Below are 17,584 nucleotides of genomic sequence, written 5' to 3' on the forward strand. Positions count from 1 at the left end.
CAGACAGAGTTCCAGCAGCTTCCTCACTGTTTGGCAAGGTTGTGGAGCTAGTTCCTTGAAGTTCTAGTTGCTGTTTTAAACCTTGGCTCTTTTTCTGTGCCTCAAGGGATCCGGAGCTACTGTGGGCTAGGGGCCAGTGCAGCAGGCTATCCACAGGGCAGATGAATCTACTTAACCCTCAGTACTATCCCTCCCCACTGTAGTTCCTTAGTGTCTCTTCTCCTGCCATTCTCTATGTTGTCTCTATCTTGTGTTGTGCAGAAGCTGTTCTTTTCAGCCCTCAGTTCTTTTTGTTGTGTCCATGGCCATGGTGAAGGTGAGTTCAGGATCTTCCTGAGTCGCCATCTTGGGCCAGAACTCTTCCTGTACCATATTTACTTTATCCATTCATTTATCAGTGGACACTTGGGTGGCTTCCGCATCTAGGCTATGATAAGTAACGTTGCAGTAAACAAAGAGAGTGCATATATATCTTTTCAAAGTAGTGTTTTGTTTCTTTGAGTAAATACCCTGTAGTGGAATAACTGGATCGTATGGTGTTTCTGTTTAATTTTTTGAGGAACCTCCATACTGTTTTCCCATCAGCAGTGCATGAGTGGAAAGTTCCCTTTTCTTCACATCATAGCCAACAGTTATTTCTTACCGTTTTCGTATTAGGCACTCTGGTGTGAGGTGATGTCATTATGGATTTGATTTGCATTTCCCTCGTGATTAGTGATATTCAGCATCTTTTATGTGTGTTTGCCCTGCATATGTCTTCTTTGGCAAAATGCCTGTTTAGGTCCTCTGCCCATTTTTTAATCAGATTGTTTGATTTTTGGTGTTGAGTAGTGTAATTGCTTTATGTAATTTGGATAGTAACCCCTTCTCATGTATGTCATTTGCAGATCTCCTGTTCAGTAGGTTGCCCATTTGTAGATAGTTTTCTATGCTGTGCAAAGACTTTATGTTTTAGTGTAGTCCTAACAATTTATTTTTTTTTTCCTTCACCTGAGGAGACATTTCCATAAATATGTTGCTAAGGCCAATATCTGAGAGATTATAGTCAGTGTTTTCTTTTAGGAGTTTAATGATTTTGGGTCTCACATTTAGGTCCTTAGTCCATTTAGAGTTTGTCCCTATGAATGGTGTAAGAAACTGGTCCAGTTTATTAATTCTTTTGCATATACGTGTCTAGTTTTCCCAGTACCATTGATTGAAGATACTTTTCCCATTGTATGTTTTGCCTCCTTTGTTATAGATTAATTCACTGTGTAAGCATGGGTTTATTTCTGGGTTCTCCTGTTCCATGATCTATGTGTCTGTTTTTGTGCCAGTACCATACTGTTTTGATTACTAACAGCTTTATCTTGAAATCTGGGATAGTGTTACCTCTAGCTTTGTTTTTCCTTCTGAAGATTGCTTTGGCTATTAATGGCCTGTTATGGTTCTGAAAATTTTAGGATTATTCTAATTCTGTGAAAAATGCTATTGGTATTTAATAGGGATTCCATTGAATCTATAGATTGTTTTGGGTAGTATGGACATTTTTAACAATAGTAATTCTTCCAAGTTTCTAGAGCACAAAATATCTTTCCATGTGTTTTTGTCATGTTCAGTTTCTTTCATCAGTGTCCTATAGTTTTCAGAATACAATATAGGTGTTTCACTTCAGTGGTTAAATTATTCCTAGGTATTTTATTATTTTTGGTTCAATTTAAATGGGATTGTTTTCTTAATTTCTCTTTCTGTGTATTAATTTTGTATCCTGAAAGTTTGCTGAATTTATCTGTTCAAATTGTTTTGGGTAGTCTTTAGTGTTTTTTGTTTTGTTTTGTTTTTAATGTTTGTTAATTTTTGAGAGCGCGCGCACTCGCCTGAGTGGGGGAGGGGCAGAGAGCGGGAGACACAGAATCAGAAGCAGGTTCCAGGCTCAGAGCTGTCAGCACAGAGCTCAACGCGGGCTTCAACTCACAAACCAGGAGATCATGACCTGAGTCGAAGTCAGACGCTTAACCACCTGAGCCACCCAGGCGCCCCAGTCTTTAGTGTTTTCTGTATAAAGTATCATGTCAGGACACCTGCATGGCTCAGCATCCACCTCTTGATTTTGGCTCAGGTCATGAGATCAAGCCCCGGGTTAGGCGCTGCCCTGAGCATGGAGTCTGTTTATGATTCTCTCTCTCTCCCTCTTCTTCTACCCTTCCCCCACTCATGCATTCTCTCTCTCTTTCAAAAGAAAATTTTTATTAAATAAGGTATCATGTCATCTGCAGATAGTGACAGTTTTACTTCTTTATGAATTTGGTTGCCGTCCATTTTCTGGCCTGATTGCTACAGCTATGACTTCCAGTACTATGTTGAGTAAAAGTTGTGAGTGTGGACATCCTTGTCTTGATCTTAGAGTGAAAGCTTTCAGTGTTTCACCATTGAGTGTGATGTTAGCTGTGACTTTTTCATATATGGCCTATATTATGTTGAAGTATTTTCCCTCTAAAACCCACTTTGTTTTGAGTTTGTATCATGAATGGATGTGGAATTTTGTCAAATGCCTTTTCTGCATCTATTGAGATGATCACAAGGTTTGTATCCTTCTTACTAATTTGATATATCACATTGATTTGCGAAAATTGAGCCACTCTTGCATCCTTAGAACAAATCCCATTTGATCATAATGAGTGATCCTTTTAATGTATTGTTGCATGTGGTTTACTAATATTTTGGTGGGGATATTTGCATCTGTGTTCATCAGGAATATGAGCCTATAGTTTCCTTGTTTCATGTGAGGGCAGTGCTGGCCTCAGAATATACAGTATTTGGAAGCTTTCCTTCCTCCTCTATTTTTTGGCAACGTTTGAGAAAAGGTATTAAATCTTCCTTACATGTTTGATAGAATTCACTTGTGAATCCATCTGGTTCTGGACTTTTTTGTTGTTCATTGGGTGTTTTTAGATTATTCAGTCTCATCACACATGATTGGTCCTTTAAAATACATACTCTCTTTTCTCCCTGATTCTATTTTGGAACATTGTGTGTTGCTGGGAAGTTAGTTATTTTTCATAATATTCTCTTACAATTCTTTGTATTTCTGTGGTGTCAGTTGTTTTTTGTCCTTTATTTATAAATTTTACTTGAGTCCTCTCTTTCTTGATGAGTCTGGCTAAAGGTTTGTTAATTTTATTTATCTTTTCAGAGAACCAGCTTTTGGTTTCATTGGTGTTTTTTGTTTTTTGTTTTCTATTGTTTTCGTGTTTCTATCTCATGTATTTCTACTCTAACCTTTATTCCCCTTCACTGACTTTGGGCTTTGTATGTTCCTCTTTCTCTAGTTCCTTTAGGTGCAATGTTAGGTTTTTCGAGATTTTTCTTGTTTCTTGAGGTAGGCCTATATCTCTAAATTTCCCACTGAGTACGGCTTTTGCTCGATCCCAAAGATTTTGGACCGTTGTTTCCATTTTTATTTGTCTCCGTGTATTTTTTTATTTCCTGGATTTTTTTTTTTAGTTGACCCATTGGTTGTTTAATAGCATGTTTTTTAACCTCCATGTATTTTGCTTTTTCAAGTTTTTTTTTCTTGTAGTTCATTTCTAGTTTCATTCCTTTATTGTCAGAAAAGATTCAGAATATGATTTCAGACTTCTAAAATTATTTAAACCTGTTTGTGGCCTAAGATGATCCCCCTGGAGAATGTACCATGTGCACTTGAATGTATATTCTGCAGTTTTGAGGTGGAATATTCTGTGTATATTTGTTAGGTCTATCTGGTCTAATGTGTCATTCAAAGCCACTTTTTCCTTGTTGATTTTATGTCCAAATGTTTATGAATGGATATAAGTGGGGTGTTTAAGTCACCTATCGTATTATTACCAATTTCTTACTTTATGCCTGTTAATATTTGTTTTATGTATTTAGGTGCTCCTATTTTGGGTGCAGAGATATTTGTAATTCTTAAATTCTCTTGTTGAAGTGATTATTTTGTCATTATGTAATTCCCTTTGTCTCTTGCTGCAGTCTTTGACAAAAGTATTGCTACCCCGACTTCTTTTTCCCCTTGCATTTGCATAGAATATCTTTACTCTTACCTTCACTTTCACTCTGTGTGTCATTAGGTCTGAAGAGTCTCTTGTAAACCACATATAGATCGGTCTTCCCCGCCCCCCCCCCATTCAGTCACCCTGTGTCTTTTGATTGGAGCATTTAATCCATTTACATTTAAATTAATTATTCATAGGTATGTATTTTCATTTGTTAATTGCTTTGTGTTTTGTAGTTCTCTGTCGCTTTTTGGTTTAATGGCTTTAGTGTTATGCTTGGATTCCTTTTTATTTTTTATGTATATCACAGATTTATTTTTAGTTACCATTAGGTTCATATATAACATTTCTCTGTATGGCATTCTGTGTAAAGTTGACGACCACTTATATTTGAACATGTGCTCAAAAGCATTCAAAAGTACTAAAAGCACTGTTTTTAACCTCCCTTTCCACATTTCGTGTGTATGATTTCATATTTTACGTCTTTTTGTGTATCCCTTGACTAATTTTTTTTAATGTTTATTTATTTTTGAGAGTAAGAGAGCACGAGTTGGGGAGGGAGAAGGACAGAGGGTCCAAAGCAGGCTTTGTCTTGATAGAGAACCCGATGTGGATGTGACGCACCAACTCACGAACCACAAGATCATGACCTGAACCAAAGTTGGATGTTATCTGACTGAGCCACCCAGACACCCTTCCCTTGACTAATTTTTGTAGATGTAATTGATTTTACTACTTCTGTGTTTTAATCTCCATACTGGCTTTAAAGTATTTAATCTACTACCTTTACTATATGTTTGCTTTTACCTTTGAGAATTTTTCCTTTCCTAGTTTTCTTCTCATTGTGGCCTTTTCTTTCTGCTTAAGGAAATCTCTTTATCATTTTTTGTGAGACTAGTTAACTGGTGATGAACTCCTTTAACTTTTGTCTGGGAAACTATTTGTTTCTAAATGATAACCTTACTGCCTATTCTTGATTGAAGGTTTTTCCCTTTCAGTACGTTGAGTATATCATGCCACTTCCTTCGGGCCTCAAATTTTCTTGTGAAAAATGGGATTTCCCTGATCGTAACTGTTTTCTCTTGCTGCTTCTAAGATTCTCTCTTTATCTTTAGTCTTTGATACTTTAATTATTATAGGTCTTGGTGCAGACCTCCTTAGATTTACCTTGTTAGGGGCTCTGCATGTTTCCTGGATCTGGCTGTTTCTTTCCTTTCCCAGGTTAGGGAAGTTTTCAACTATAATTTTTTTTAAGTTTTCTGACCCCTTGTTTTTCTTTTTCTGGCATCCCTATAATATGAATGTGTTACAGTGGATGACAGTGCAAATTTCCTTTAACCAGTTCTCATTTCTTATTCTTTTTGATATTCAGTTTGGTTGCTTTCCATTACCTTGTCTTCCTGATTACTGATCCATTCTTCTTCATTCTGTTATCTGTTGATTCCTTCTAGTGTATTTTTCATTTTAGTTATTGAATTCTTCAATTCTGCCTGGTTTTTGTATTTTCTCTTTGTTGAAGTTCTCACTGTGTTCGTCTACTCTTCTCAAGTAGTATCTTTATGACCATTACTTTAAAGCTTCATCAGACATATTGTTTATTTGTTTCATTTAGCTCTTTCACTGTGATTTTTGTTCTGTTCTTTCATTTAGGACATATGCCTCGGTCTCCTCATTTTGGCTTACTCTGTATTTGTGTATATTAGGTATGTCAGCTATAGCTTTTGGTCTTGGAAAGCAGTAACCTTGTGTAGAAGTGGTATTGCAGTGTCCTATGGTGCAGTCCATTCTTTTCACCAGAATCAGGTGCTCCATTGGGTGTCCCCTCTGTGGGCTGCATGTGCCCTCCTTATTATGGTTGCGCTGTGATTGCCTTCCATTCAGCTGATCGCAGTCACCCACTTTGCCCACTGTGGGCGCACCGGAACAGGATTTGTTCCCTGTGCTATTAGAGGTCCCGCTATAGCTGATGTGTCCTCATTGGTGGGTGGGGCCAGCAGTCATCCTACTTGTGTGCAGTTAGCCTCTCTGCCACAGCTACAAGCACACTGAAGAACAGGGCTTCCTGCCTGTTCAACTACTAAGAGGCTCAGCTTCATGAACTACGGGCATGCTGGTGTGAGGGATTATCTCTCCCCTTCCCCAGCATGGGAGTCACTTTGGAGTGGCCCTGTCGACCTAATGATTTATCACTTGTGGTAGCATAACTAATAATGACAATTCCTTCTGAAGCATGAGTCTTACAATGTTAAACGTATCTGTGTCTCAAAAAAAAATCAATTTTCCCAAATTTTGCAGGTCTCGGCAGACTTGTTGTGAAAAGTTAAATAAAAATTTTCAGCTTTACCAGCAACAAGTTCTCTGCTACAACTATTGAACTCTTTTGTAGTATGGAAACAGCCATACTACAGTATTTAAATAAGTGTGGCTTTGTTCCAGTAAAACTGTATTTATTAAAGCAACAGGCTAGACTTTGGCCCTCAGACCATAGTTTGCCAGTTCCGTATTAGAATCAGATACCTTTAGGGGCACCTGGGTGGCTCAGTCAGTTGAGCGTCCTAACTGTTGATTTCAGCTCAGGTCATGATCTCGTGGTTCATGAGTTTGAGCCCTGTGTTGGGCTCCATGGTGGCACTGTGGAGCCTGCTTCGGATCGTCTCTCTGCTTCTCTCTCTCGCTCTCAAAATTAATTAATTTTTTAGAAAAAGGATATACCTTTGGAGGCAGAAAAAAATTTAAAGTAATACAGAACTGAGATAGGACATAGGCTTTCACTTCTCATACTAACTGTGATTGATTGGTAGTGATGGCTAGGATTATGGTGCTACGTTGGAGTTTTGCTAGCAGTATCATTCTTTAGTATTAGCTTCATCAGTTTTTCTCATTTCTAAAATGGGTAATAGATGGTATAAAATTATAATACCTATATAATAAGATTGTTTTGAGGATTATCACACATAAATTACTTAATATGTGTGGCACCAACAAATACAGAGTACACCATTCACTAATTCTGTGAGTACTTAACTGAGTGCTTACTGTGTGTCAAGCACTATTTCAGTACTGAGGATATTAAATGGTAGGTATTGTCTTAACTTCAGCATTTGAAACTCTTTTCCTTTCATTTGTTTGAATTTCTTACCTCCTAGTTTCTCCTACATCTAACAGCCTTTCCATTCTCCTTTCCTGGCATCTCATCTACCACCCACCTTTCAAATACTAGTTGCAGTCAAGGTCTAACTTTATATTTTATTTTCTTACTCCCTTGAATGTCCCACTCCCTCAGTTCCAATTACAGTATTTACCTAATGACTCCTAATCTGTATTTTTAGGTCACACCTTTCTGCTGTTACAAATCACATCTTTAAAAAAAAATTTTAATGCTTATTTTTGAGAGAAACAGCACAAGCGGAAAGGGGCAGAGAGAGAGAGAGAGAGAGAGAGGCACAGAATTGGAAGCAGCCTGCAGGCTTTGAGCTGTTAACACAGAGCCCAAGGCGGGGGGGGGGGGGGGGGGGGGGGGGGTCATGACCTGAGCTGAAGTTCGATGTGTGACCAACTGAGCCACCCAGGTGCCTCAGAAATCACATTTCTGACTGCAAGTGAACAATTTTGTTTGTATGATCTCATGGGTACCTTAAGCCTATTTACATATGAATCATCAGATCTTGTTAAATGTAGAATGTATATTTGGGGTGGATCCTGAGATTCTTCTTGCTAATATCCTACAGGCTGCAGGCCACATTTAAAAAAAAAAAAAAAATTTAATGTTTATTTATTTTTGAGAGAGACAGAGACAGAAGGTGAGCAAGGCAGGGGCAGAGAGAAAGGGAGACTGAATCCGGAACAGGCTCCTCTGAGCTGTCAGCACAGCCAAAGTCGGATGCTTAACCAACTGAGCCACCCAGGTGCCCCTGCAGCCCACATTTTTGGTAAAAAGGCCTTAAACCCAGTATGTCCAAAAACTGAATTAATCCTCTTCTGAAAGTATACTATCTTCTGTCCTCTTTCTACAGATGTCAGTATCACCAAGCAAAAGCATAAAATAATCATGATTAACCTTTCTTTCACTTCTTTTACACGTTATATGCAGTTAATCACCAAATTGTCTCTTCTCCTCCTCAAGAACTTTCAAATCTCACTCCCTTGGCCTTCTCTAGGAATTTAATCAAGCCTTTGGCATCTTTCTCCAGAAGGATTAGTTACTTGTTATCTGGCCTAGGTATCACTGTTCCCTTTTCTTTCTTCTATTACATCTTCTACACAACTACCAAAAAGACCTTTCCCATTAGACATATTTGGTTTCTGTGGCCCTCTTGCCTAAAAGCCTTTATAGTTTACCCATCACATACAGAATAAATGTCAAACTCCATAACATCATGTAGAAGACCCATCACAACGTGCTTTCTCTTTTCTAGTTCATGTCTCTAGTTCTTTGCAGTTCTCTGAACTCTGACCTCTTAAGTCTTTGCACACACTGCATGTTTCTCCTGACTTAGGCCCCTTGTCAGTTCTTCTGGAAAACTGCTCTTCGTTCAAACATTGTTTTTGTGCAGCCTTTAGACAAAATTTTTCACTCCTTCCACAGTTTCCATTATTTAATTTTATAATGTATTTATTTGTTTTGTTGGTCTTTTGCCTCTACCAAACTAGGAACTCCTTAAAGCACAGAATTTTAATGTTTTTGGTCATTAATATGCCCAGAATCTATCTAATACTGTTCCTCGTATTAAGAAGAATTCAAATATTTATTGAGTGGATGAATGGATTTATGAAACTTACCTAATTTAAGGGTGCCCCACTTTTGACAGGTGGAATTCGAGTGAAAAGCTTGTGTGTACATTGGCTGATATATTCCTGATGAATTTATAGTCTTCAAACATTCTTTTTCTGACTTTATCATTCTGGACTAAGAAGTCATATATTTAGTTTGTCTTCATTATTGTACCTCCAGTCTCCTCAAGTTCTTTCAATTATTTAAGTTGCTCTTCTCTGGATATTTTTAAGTGCTTTTAAATTGTTTTGTTGGTGGAAATGCAAGCTGGTGCAGCCATTCTGGAAAACAGTATGGAGGTTCCTCAAAAAACTAAAAATAGAACTACCCTATGACCCAGCAATTGCACTACTAGGCATTTATCCAAGGGATACAGGTGTGCTGTTTCGAAGGGACACATGCACCCCCCCATGTTTATAGCAGCACTATCAACAATAGCCAAAGTATGGAAAGAGCCCAAATATCCATATATATGTATGTATACACACACACACACACACACACACACACACATAGATACATACACACAATGGAGTATTACCCAGCAATCAAAAAGAATGAAATTTTGCTGTTTGCAACTATGTGGATGGAACTGGAGGTTATTATGCTAAGTGAAATTAGTCAGAGAAAGACAAAAATCTTATGACTTCACTCATATGAGGACTTTAAGAGACAAAACAAATGAAGATAAGGGAAGGGAAACAAAAATAATATAAAAACAGGAAGGGGAACAAAACGTAAAAGGCTCTTAAATATGGAGAACAAACAGAGGGTTACTGGGGGGGTTGTGGGAGCAGGGATGGGCTAAATAGGTAAGGGGCACTAAGGAATCTACTCCTGAAATCATTGTTGCACTATATGCTAACTAATTTGGATGTAAATTTAAAAAAAAAAAACCAAATTAAAAAAACATTGTCTTGTTGGGAGGACCCACATGACTCCTAATTCTACACTCCAGATGGTTTGTATACAATATATCTAAAATAAAGAAAAGATACTACTCTTTTAGGTACCCAGAAGCTGTCTTGAGCAAAGTTGAGAATTCAGTTCCACTGTTTGTTGTTGTTGCTGTTGTATTGTTGTTTCTGCATATGATGCAACATTTTTACTTAGAATACATTCTGATTCAAATAGTTGTTTTTACTAACAAGAAAACATCAAATTGTCATTCCTTATAATTTCATGTGATAGCCACAAGTTTTAACCATACTTGCTATACGCCCTTATACTCAAATCTTAAAACCAGTACATTGTATGACTACTTGTGATGTGATCAAAAGCATATCATTACAGGTAGTCAAGTATATTGTCTTTTTTCATTTATATTTTTACTTACTTTGAAACTACATTAATTCAAACATGTTTCTTTAACTTCGAGACTGTCCTTCCTATTATCCCATCATCCTCAATTTTATCTTCTTTTTGAAACGAGGATAGATTTTTTTTTGTTTGTTTATAGTTAACTCTCAAGAGTCTGAATTACAGAAGTTCTGCAAGTTTCCCAAGAAATAATGTATAGCACAGCTAAGCTCTTATTTTTACAGGGTTGCTGCATAAATGACATGCTGATAAGAATCCAGAGTGAAAAGCTAAAATATTTCATGTGTTGTCTAATCACTTCTGTACATTTGATCACTTTAAAGGATTATTCCCAAAACTGCCTTTATAACTGACAAATAAGTTGGCATAGGAACACTTTCTGGGGGTGCCTGAGTGGCTCAGTAGGTAGAGCATCCAACTCTGGATTTTTGGCTCAGGTCCTGGTCCCAGGACTGCAGGATTGAGCACCCTGTGGGGCTCTACTCAGAGCATGGAGCCTGCTTATACTGTCATATAGCCCATCCTAGTGCCGTATGTACAGAAAAGTAGTCAAGTTTATCTGTTAAAAGATTACTTCACAGCTTGTAAAATGTGAGTTGCTACTACCGAGTATTTAACAGATATTCCCCTCATTCAAAATTAGGAGGCTTTATAGATCTGTGCTTAGCAAAGAGCAAAGAACTAGTGAAAATAGTCATTAGTGACATTAAATTTAAATTTGTTCATTTATTTCAGCCTATTAAAAATCTATTGAATAAATGAATGAACATTATTAAATGTACTAGGCTCTATTAAATGGATACAAAAAATATATATAAGAATAGTCCTTTTCCCTAGGCACCTTGATTTCATGTCCAGCTTGATTTCAGGTCAGGTCGTGATCTCATGGTTTGTGGGATCGAGCCCCATGCAGACTGCAGGGACTCTGCTTGGGATTCTCTCTCTCTGCCCCTCCCCTGCTCACACTCTGTCTCAAAATGAATAAATGAACTTTAAAAAAAACAACAACAACTTTAGAACAAAGAGTAGTCTTTTTCCCCAGAGAGATTTCTTAGGCAGTAGAGAACACACTTCAAGTTAAGCAGTGTTTTGCACAGGTGTGCATATAGCCTTTGCCACAGGGATGGTATAAAATGCAACAGGATATCATGAGATCATTTTTGTTTGGGGATTCAGGAATCTGCAGAGTATTTGGACAAGGATGAAGTTGATAGAGAAGAAATCCTAATAAGCAGACTAATGACCAATTTTATTTTGAACTAAATTTTGTAGGGAAAATACAGATAAAGGTCTTTTCCGACAAGTTCTTAACCTTAAAAAGAAAAACTATTTACCGCTCTTTGTTTTATATACTTGCATTTAGGACAATAAAAGACCTCCGTAATGAAATGTGTATAGTGCTTGTTATTGCTAGTTAATTGTAAGTTTAAAAAGTAAGTTCTCAAAAACATGTATATCACCATAAAATCTAAGAACTCTCAAGTATCTAAGTGAAACATCTCACTTGAACAATTTAACGTGATCATTACTAAAAAATTGATAAAATATAGACCCAAAAAAGGAAAAGCATTCATTTGAAACTTCCCCAAACCCTGTACTCCAGATATAACCCCCTATTAAAATAATAGTTAACATTTTTTTTAAATGGTTCTGTGTATTATACCGGGTATTTTATATATGCTGGGTTAATTTAAGATTTTGTATAGTGCTTCTGGCCTTTATTTACAAATATGAGTTTGCTTCTATGTCACTAAACAGATTAATTTTTAATGATTGGATGCATTCTATAATGTAGTCCATGTTATTAACATACTTACTAACCTGTAGTTTTTGTTACAAGTTTATAGTTTTTTCCCCCAAATTTCTAGATTTGGTTAGCAGGACCTTATATATTATAGATCTTTGCATTACTGTACAATTATTTCCTCAGAATCAATACCTAGAAGGGGACTTTCAGATTTAAAGAATATGTACATTTTAGGACTTCAGGTTCACTTTGTTAAGTACCTGTCTGGAAATATGTGTCCATTTATATTTCTCCCACAACTAACCCCCAGAAAAATCCTTCTCTCCACCCCCTCTCTAACCCTAAATGTGTTTAACTTTTGTCACTCTGAATGAGGCACTTCATTGTGTTGACATTTGATTTTTAGTGAGGTTGAACATTTATTTCAAATGTTTATGACCATCTGTATATTTGTACATTACATGCTCCTGTCCCTAGCCCGTTTCTCCATCTAGTATGCATTTCTTAACTTAATAAGAACTCTTCCCTACATTACATGGTGGGCATTATTTTCCTAGGTATATTAGTGTTTTAATTTTATTTCTAGTGGTGTTAGCTATCCTGAAGTTTTCATTTTTATAGAGGCATATCAATAAAGTATTTCCTTTATGGTCATGATTAGGAAAGGAATTTTATATTCCACATTCAAGTCATCTATTTTAAATACTATGGCAGTATTCTAAACTTGTAATGCTTCTCACAGTTGAAATTATTAGTGTGATTACTTATTTAGCATCTTTCTTCCTCACCAGACTGTAAACTCCATAAGAGCAGGAATCATGTTTTGTATAGCTTTATCTCTGTTGTCTGGCATACAGTTAGATATGCAATAAATATTTGTTGAATGAAATGAAAATGTTAATCCATGTGGATTGAGATATATATGATAATAGAATAATACATAATAGATTATATAATAGATTATATTATATATCTTACATTAGATATAAGATAGAAAGACAGGTGCCTGTATCCATTTTTTTTTCCCCAAATAGTTTGACAGTTTTCTCCAGTGTTTCGTTTTTGTTTGTTTGTTTGTTTGTTTGTTTGTTTCCCAGAGAGAGATCACAGGCACACAAGCAGGGGAGGGGCAGAGAGAGAATCCCAAGCAGGCTTTGTGCTGACAGCACAAGACAGGGCTCAATCTCATGAACCATGAGATTATGACCTGAGCCAAAATCAAGGGTGGGAGGCACCCTTCCAGTGTTTTGAATAATTCGCACACACACACAATCTTTCTCTACTTCCCTCTCTGATTTGATAGTTTTACCATATTAGACAACTTACGCAGATATTTGAATTTCTCCAGATTTCATAATGTTTTACTATTCTAGTATCGGTATCACATAGTATGTTAACAATAGAACAAATTCTCCTCCCATATTTCACTTTTTCTAAACTACCCTGACTTCTTACACATTTACTCTTCTCACAGAACTTTACTGCCATTTTGTCAAGCCCTTAGAATCCCATTGGAATTTGGGATTTTGATTAGTTTGAAACAACATCTTAAAATATTTATTCTTCCCATTGAATAATATGCCTTTCCACTTATTTATGTATTTTAATTTCCTTAGTTTTTTTTTTTTGTAGAAGATCTAATGTTTTATTGAGCTTATTTATACTTTTTGTATTAATCTTTGTAGCTAGCTTGAGTTTGGAAGTGAACAATTTGAATCTTTTTCTTTTTTCTTAAGCTTTCGTCAGGAGTGATAAACCCAAACTATTCAGAGGACTACAAATCAAGGTAAGAGGATTTTAATGGAATCCTTTTTTTTTTCCTTCAGTATTGTTTTCTGAATTAAAATATTTGAATTTTTTTTTTAATACCTTAGAGCAATTTTAGGTTTGCAGAAAAACTGATCCAAAAGTACACTGCTCCTATGTATACTTCCTCCCTACTCTCACCTTACTTCATCCCCACTTCCCTTATTAACATCTTACATTGATGTGGTATAATTGATGAACCAATATTGATACAGTATTCATAAATTCTGTAGTTTGTATCAGGGTTTATTTTTTATATTGTGTAGTTCTAGGAGTTTTGCCAAATATATGTAATATCATGTATGTACCATTACAGTATCCTACAGAACAGTTTCATTGCCCTAAAAATCTCCTATGCTGTACCTATTCATACCTCCTCCCTGCCCCACCCCAAACCCTTGGTCACCCTTGGTCACCCTTGGTGACCACTGATCTTACCACCTCTGTAGTTTTTTCATTTTCCAGAATGTCATATGGTTGGAATCATACAGTATGTAGCCTTTTCAGATTGGATCCCATATCTCCTTGTAGCTGGATAGCTCATTTCTTTTTGACAGTAAATATTATTAATATTCTGTTGTACCATCATTTGTTTTTATATTCACCAATGGAAGAACATTTGGGTCACTTCCAATTTTTGGCAATTACAAATAAAGCCGCCATACACATTTTTGTATTGACATAAATTTTCAACTTGTTTAGATAATTACCTAGAAGCACAGTTGCTGGGTCACATAGTAAGCCTGTTTAGCTTTATAAGAAATCCCCAAACTGTCTTCTAAATTGGGTGTATCATGTTGCATTCCCACTAGTTAGGATGAGAGTTTCTGTGACTCCACATCCTCACCAGCATCAAGTATAGTCAGTGCCTTGCATTTTAGCCATTCTAATAAGTACATAGTATTATCTCATAGCTTTGATTTGCAGTCCCCTAATTGAGCATCTTTTCATAAGCGTATTTGCCATCTATTTATCTTCTTTGGTATATCTGTTGATCTTTAGCCTACTTTTTAAAATTTTGTGATACATTAAGTTTATCATCTTAACTATAAAAATACAGTTCAGTAGTATTAAGTATATTCACCTTGTGCAACAAATCTGTAGAATTTTTTCATCTGGCAAAACAAACTCTATACCCATAAAACACTAATTCCCCCTCTCCTCCTCCCAGCCCTTGGCCAACCACCCTTCTACTTTGTTTATGTGATTTTCACTACTTTAGATACCTTATAGGAGTTGAATCATGCAGTATTTGTCCTTTCATGGCTGACTTAATTCACTTAGCATCCAGGTTGAAGCATGCAACTGGATGTCTTTTTCTGCATCTACTGATGTATTTTTCCTATTTAGCCTATTGGGGACGATATATTATGTCCATTGATTCTCAAATGTTGTGCCAGGCTTGTATACCTGGAATAAATCTAAATTGACCATGGCATATAATTCCTTTATACATTGTTAGACTTGACAATACTTGGTTGAGGATTTTTACAACTACATTCTACATGTTTATCTCTTGTAGACTAAAATGAGGTTTTGAATAGTCAAATCTTTTACTTTGTAGATAATTAACCAAAAATGATTACATAGTATTGTTATTGATTCGTTAACCTAGAGGGCCTATATTTCTGAACTCCACAAATGGGTTGAGAATGTACCAAATGCTGGTAATCACATCAGAGCTTGTCTCCAGCTCTAGAGTTCACAATCTAGAAAAACTAAAGCATAAATTGCTGAAAGGTCTAAGAGCTGCTTTCATCATCACTGCTACATCTTTAGTTAATGTAGTTCTACTTAATTTAGCAATGAAGATTGATTTTGAAATGAATTGGGATATGTTTGTTGATGGTGTTGATCACATTTAGCCAGAGTTAGAATTTCTCCATTCTGTCAAAATATTAGTCAACTAATTATAACAACAAAATCATTGGATTTCTTAAAGAAAATTTAAAATCCAATACAGAATTCTGATAATTTGTGTGCACAGCCTACTTCCAGTCATTCTCATTTGGAACTTGTCTGCCTCCTCTAAGTTTTAAGCTCATCTAGAATTCATCTAGAATTTAAGTGTATGCAATAAATATGTTACATTTAATCTTAAATCTCAAATGATCTTGCTACCGACAGGTGTTTTTCTTTTTAGAGGTAAATGTGATTTTTTTTTTTTTTTTTTTTTTTTTTTTTTGAAATCCCGGAAGACCTGTTGTGATGTCCTGTAAGCCTTATTTTTATTGGGTTAAGCTGGATTGAATTGGTTTGGGTTTGGGTTGAGGCTGAGAAGCCTCTTCCAAGCAGATAATAATGATTCATTATTGTCCTTCTTTTTTGTAGTATGTTCGTGGTTCAGACCCTGTATTAAAGCTTTTGGACGACAATGGGAACATTGCTGAAGAACTAAGCATCCTCAAGTGGAACACAGACAGTGTAGAGGAATTCCTGAGTGAAAAGTTGGAACGCATATAAATCTTGCTTCAATTTTGTCCTATCCTTTTGTGACTTTATCAAATGAAATATTACAGTACCTAGAGAATATTGTAGTTTTGCTTCCTTCTCTTTCTTTTTCTGTGAGGCATTAAACATCTAATTAACAGTTAAGTGGCAGCACAGCTCACGTTACCCAGGGATTTGGCACGCTTAACAAAACTCGTTTTTAATAAAGTTCCATCCTCCTATAGTTGTTGGGACCACTAACAAAATGCTTTGTAATAGACCTGTGGTTAATTAGGCAAATGATGGTTTGTAATAATTGGTCCAGTTTTACAAAGGACAGATTTTTAAATCCGGGAGGTTAATAAGGGAGAGGATTGCTGTGCCTCATCCATGCACTGTGTGCTCTTTGAAAGTAATAACAAAAAACTACAAAGCAAATAAGATAGACTGAGCCTCAACAGATTGCCTGATTCTCAGATTCTCTCATATTTTTGTAATACCCAGCATTCCTTTGAAAAGAAATGTTATAGTTTATAATGAATGTGTTGCGTTAAAACTTTATGGCTTCATTATTGTAAAACAGATTCAAGATCTACAGTAAGAGGGAAACATTCACAACGATTTGCATTAATGAAGACTACACAGAAAACCTTCATGAGGATTTGTGTGGATCTGATGATATTTAGCAAATTTTTGTGCTTTACCTACTTACAGAAAAGCCAATTTAGAAATGATCGTTTTTAAGACCAAAATATCAATAAAGTTTCAAAAATCAATGAGAATTTGAAATTCTGATTTGTTCTTTCATGTCTAAAAAATGATACATTTCTCAGTGTATTTTTTATGTTCTTTTCGTAGAGGCCCTTCCTTTTTTATCCAAATTATTAAAATGGCTACACTGCTTGAAACTTATTGTGGGTAATGTTGCTTTATATTTGCAATATTTTTATTTCTCTAAATTGCTTTCATCCGTGAACACATTTTTATTGATACCTTCTATAAGGAATATTTCAAAAGACAATTTTTATGCACTATTAAAAATGATTTTTCTTGGGGCACCTGAGTGGCTCAATTGGTTAAGCTTCGGCTCAGGTCCTCATCTCACAGTTTGTGAATTCAAACTCCACATCAGGCTCTGGGCTGAGCATGGAGCCTGCTTGGGATTCTCTCTTCCCCTTTCGCTCCCCCATATCCACATGTGTGTGCATGCTCTCACAGAAATAAACATTCATTTTTAAAAAATGATTTTTGTTGCTTGACCCTCTGTTTGATGGTTCACTCAGAACAACATTCATCCAAATGAATTTAGGTCATTTAAACCTCTTACTAACTTATCAAATTGGTCTAATCTTATTATGTCAGCTTAATCTTAGGATAAATTATTTTAATCTGGAAACTTTAAAAATAAATCGAGAATTAAACCATCTAAATGAAGGATATTTGGAAGTCTTTAAAGACAACTCTACCAGAGGGGCGCCTGGGTGGCGCAGTCGGTTA

General features: G+C 36.1%; 1 protein-coding gene across 2 annotated transcripts in view; it reads left to right on the top strand.

The window, feature by feature from the left end:
• SELENOF (selenoprotein F) overlaps positions 1–16,863 on the top strand; it is a 57,917-nt gene extending 41,054 nt beyond the window's left edge. Inside the window, exons 4-5 of one of the 2 annotated variants that reach the window (XM_047083776.1) lie at positions 13,588–13,637; positions 15,989–16,863. In XM_047083776.1, coding sequence (XP_046939732.1) covers positions 13,588–13,637; positions 15,989–16,120 — 182 coding nt within the window. In that variant the 3' untranslated portion in view covers positions 16,121–16,863. The remainder of the gene's footprint in view (positions 1–13,587; positions 13,638–15,988) is intronic. The other variant, XM_047083779.1, reaches the window with a different exon arrangement.
• The last annotated feature ends 721 nt before the right edge of the window (positions 16,864–17,584 follow it).

The sequence above is a fragment of the Lynx rufus genome, unplaced genomic scaffold, assembly GCF_022079265.1.
Source record: "Lynx rufus isolate CCGP_SWC_20201006 ecotype Redwood Valley unplaced genomic scaffold, mLynRuf1.p SCAF_2, whole genome shotgun sequence".
Taxonomy (NCBI): Eukaryota; Metazoa; Chordata; class Mammalia; order Carnivora; family Felidae; genus Lynx; species Lynx rufus.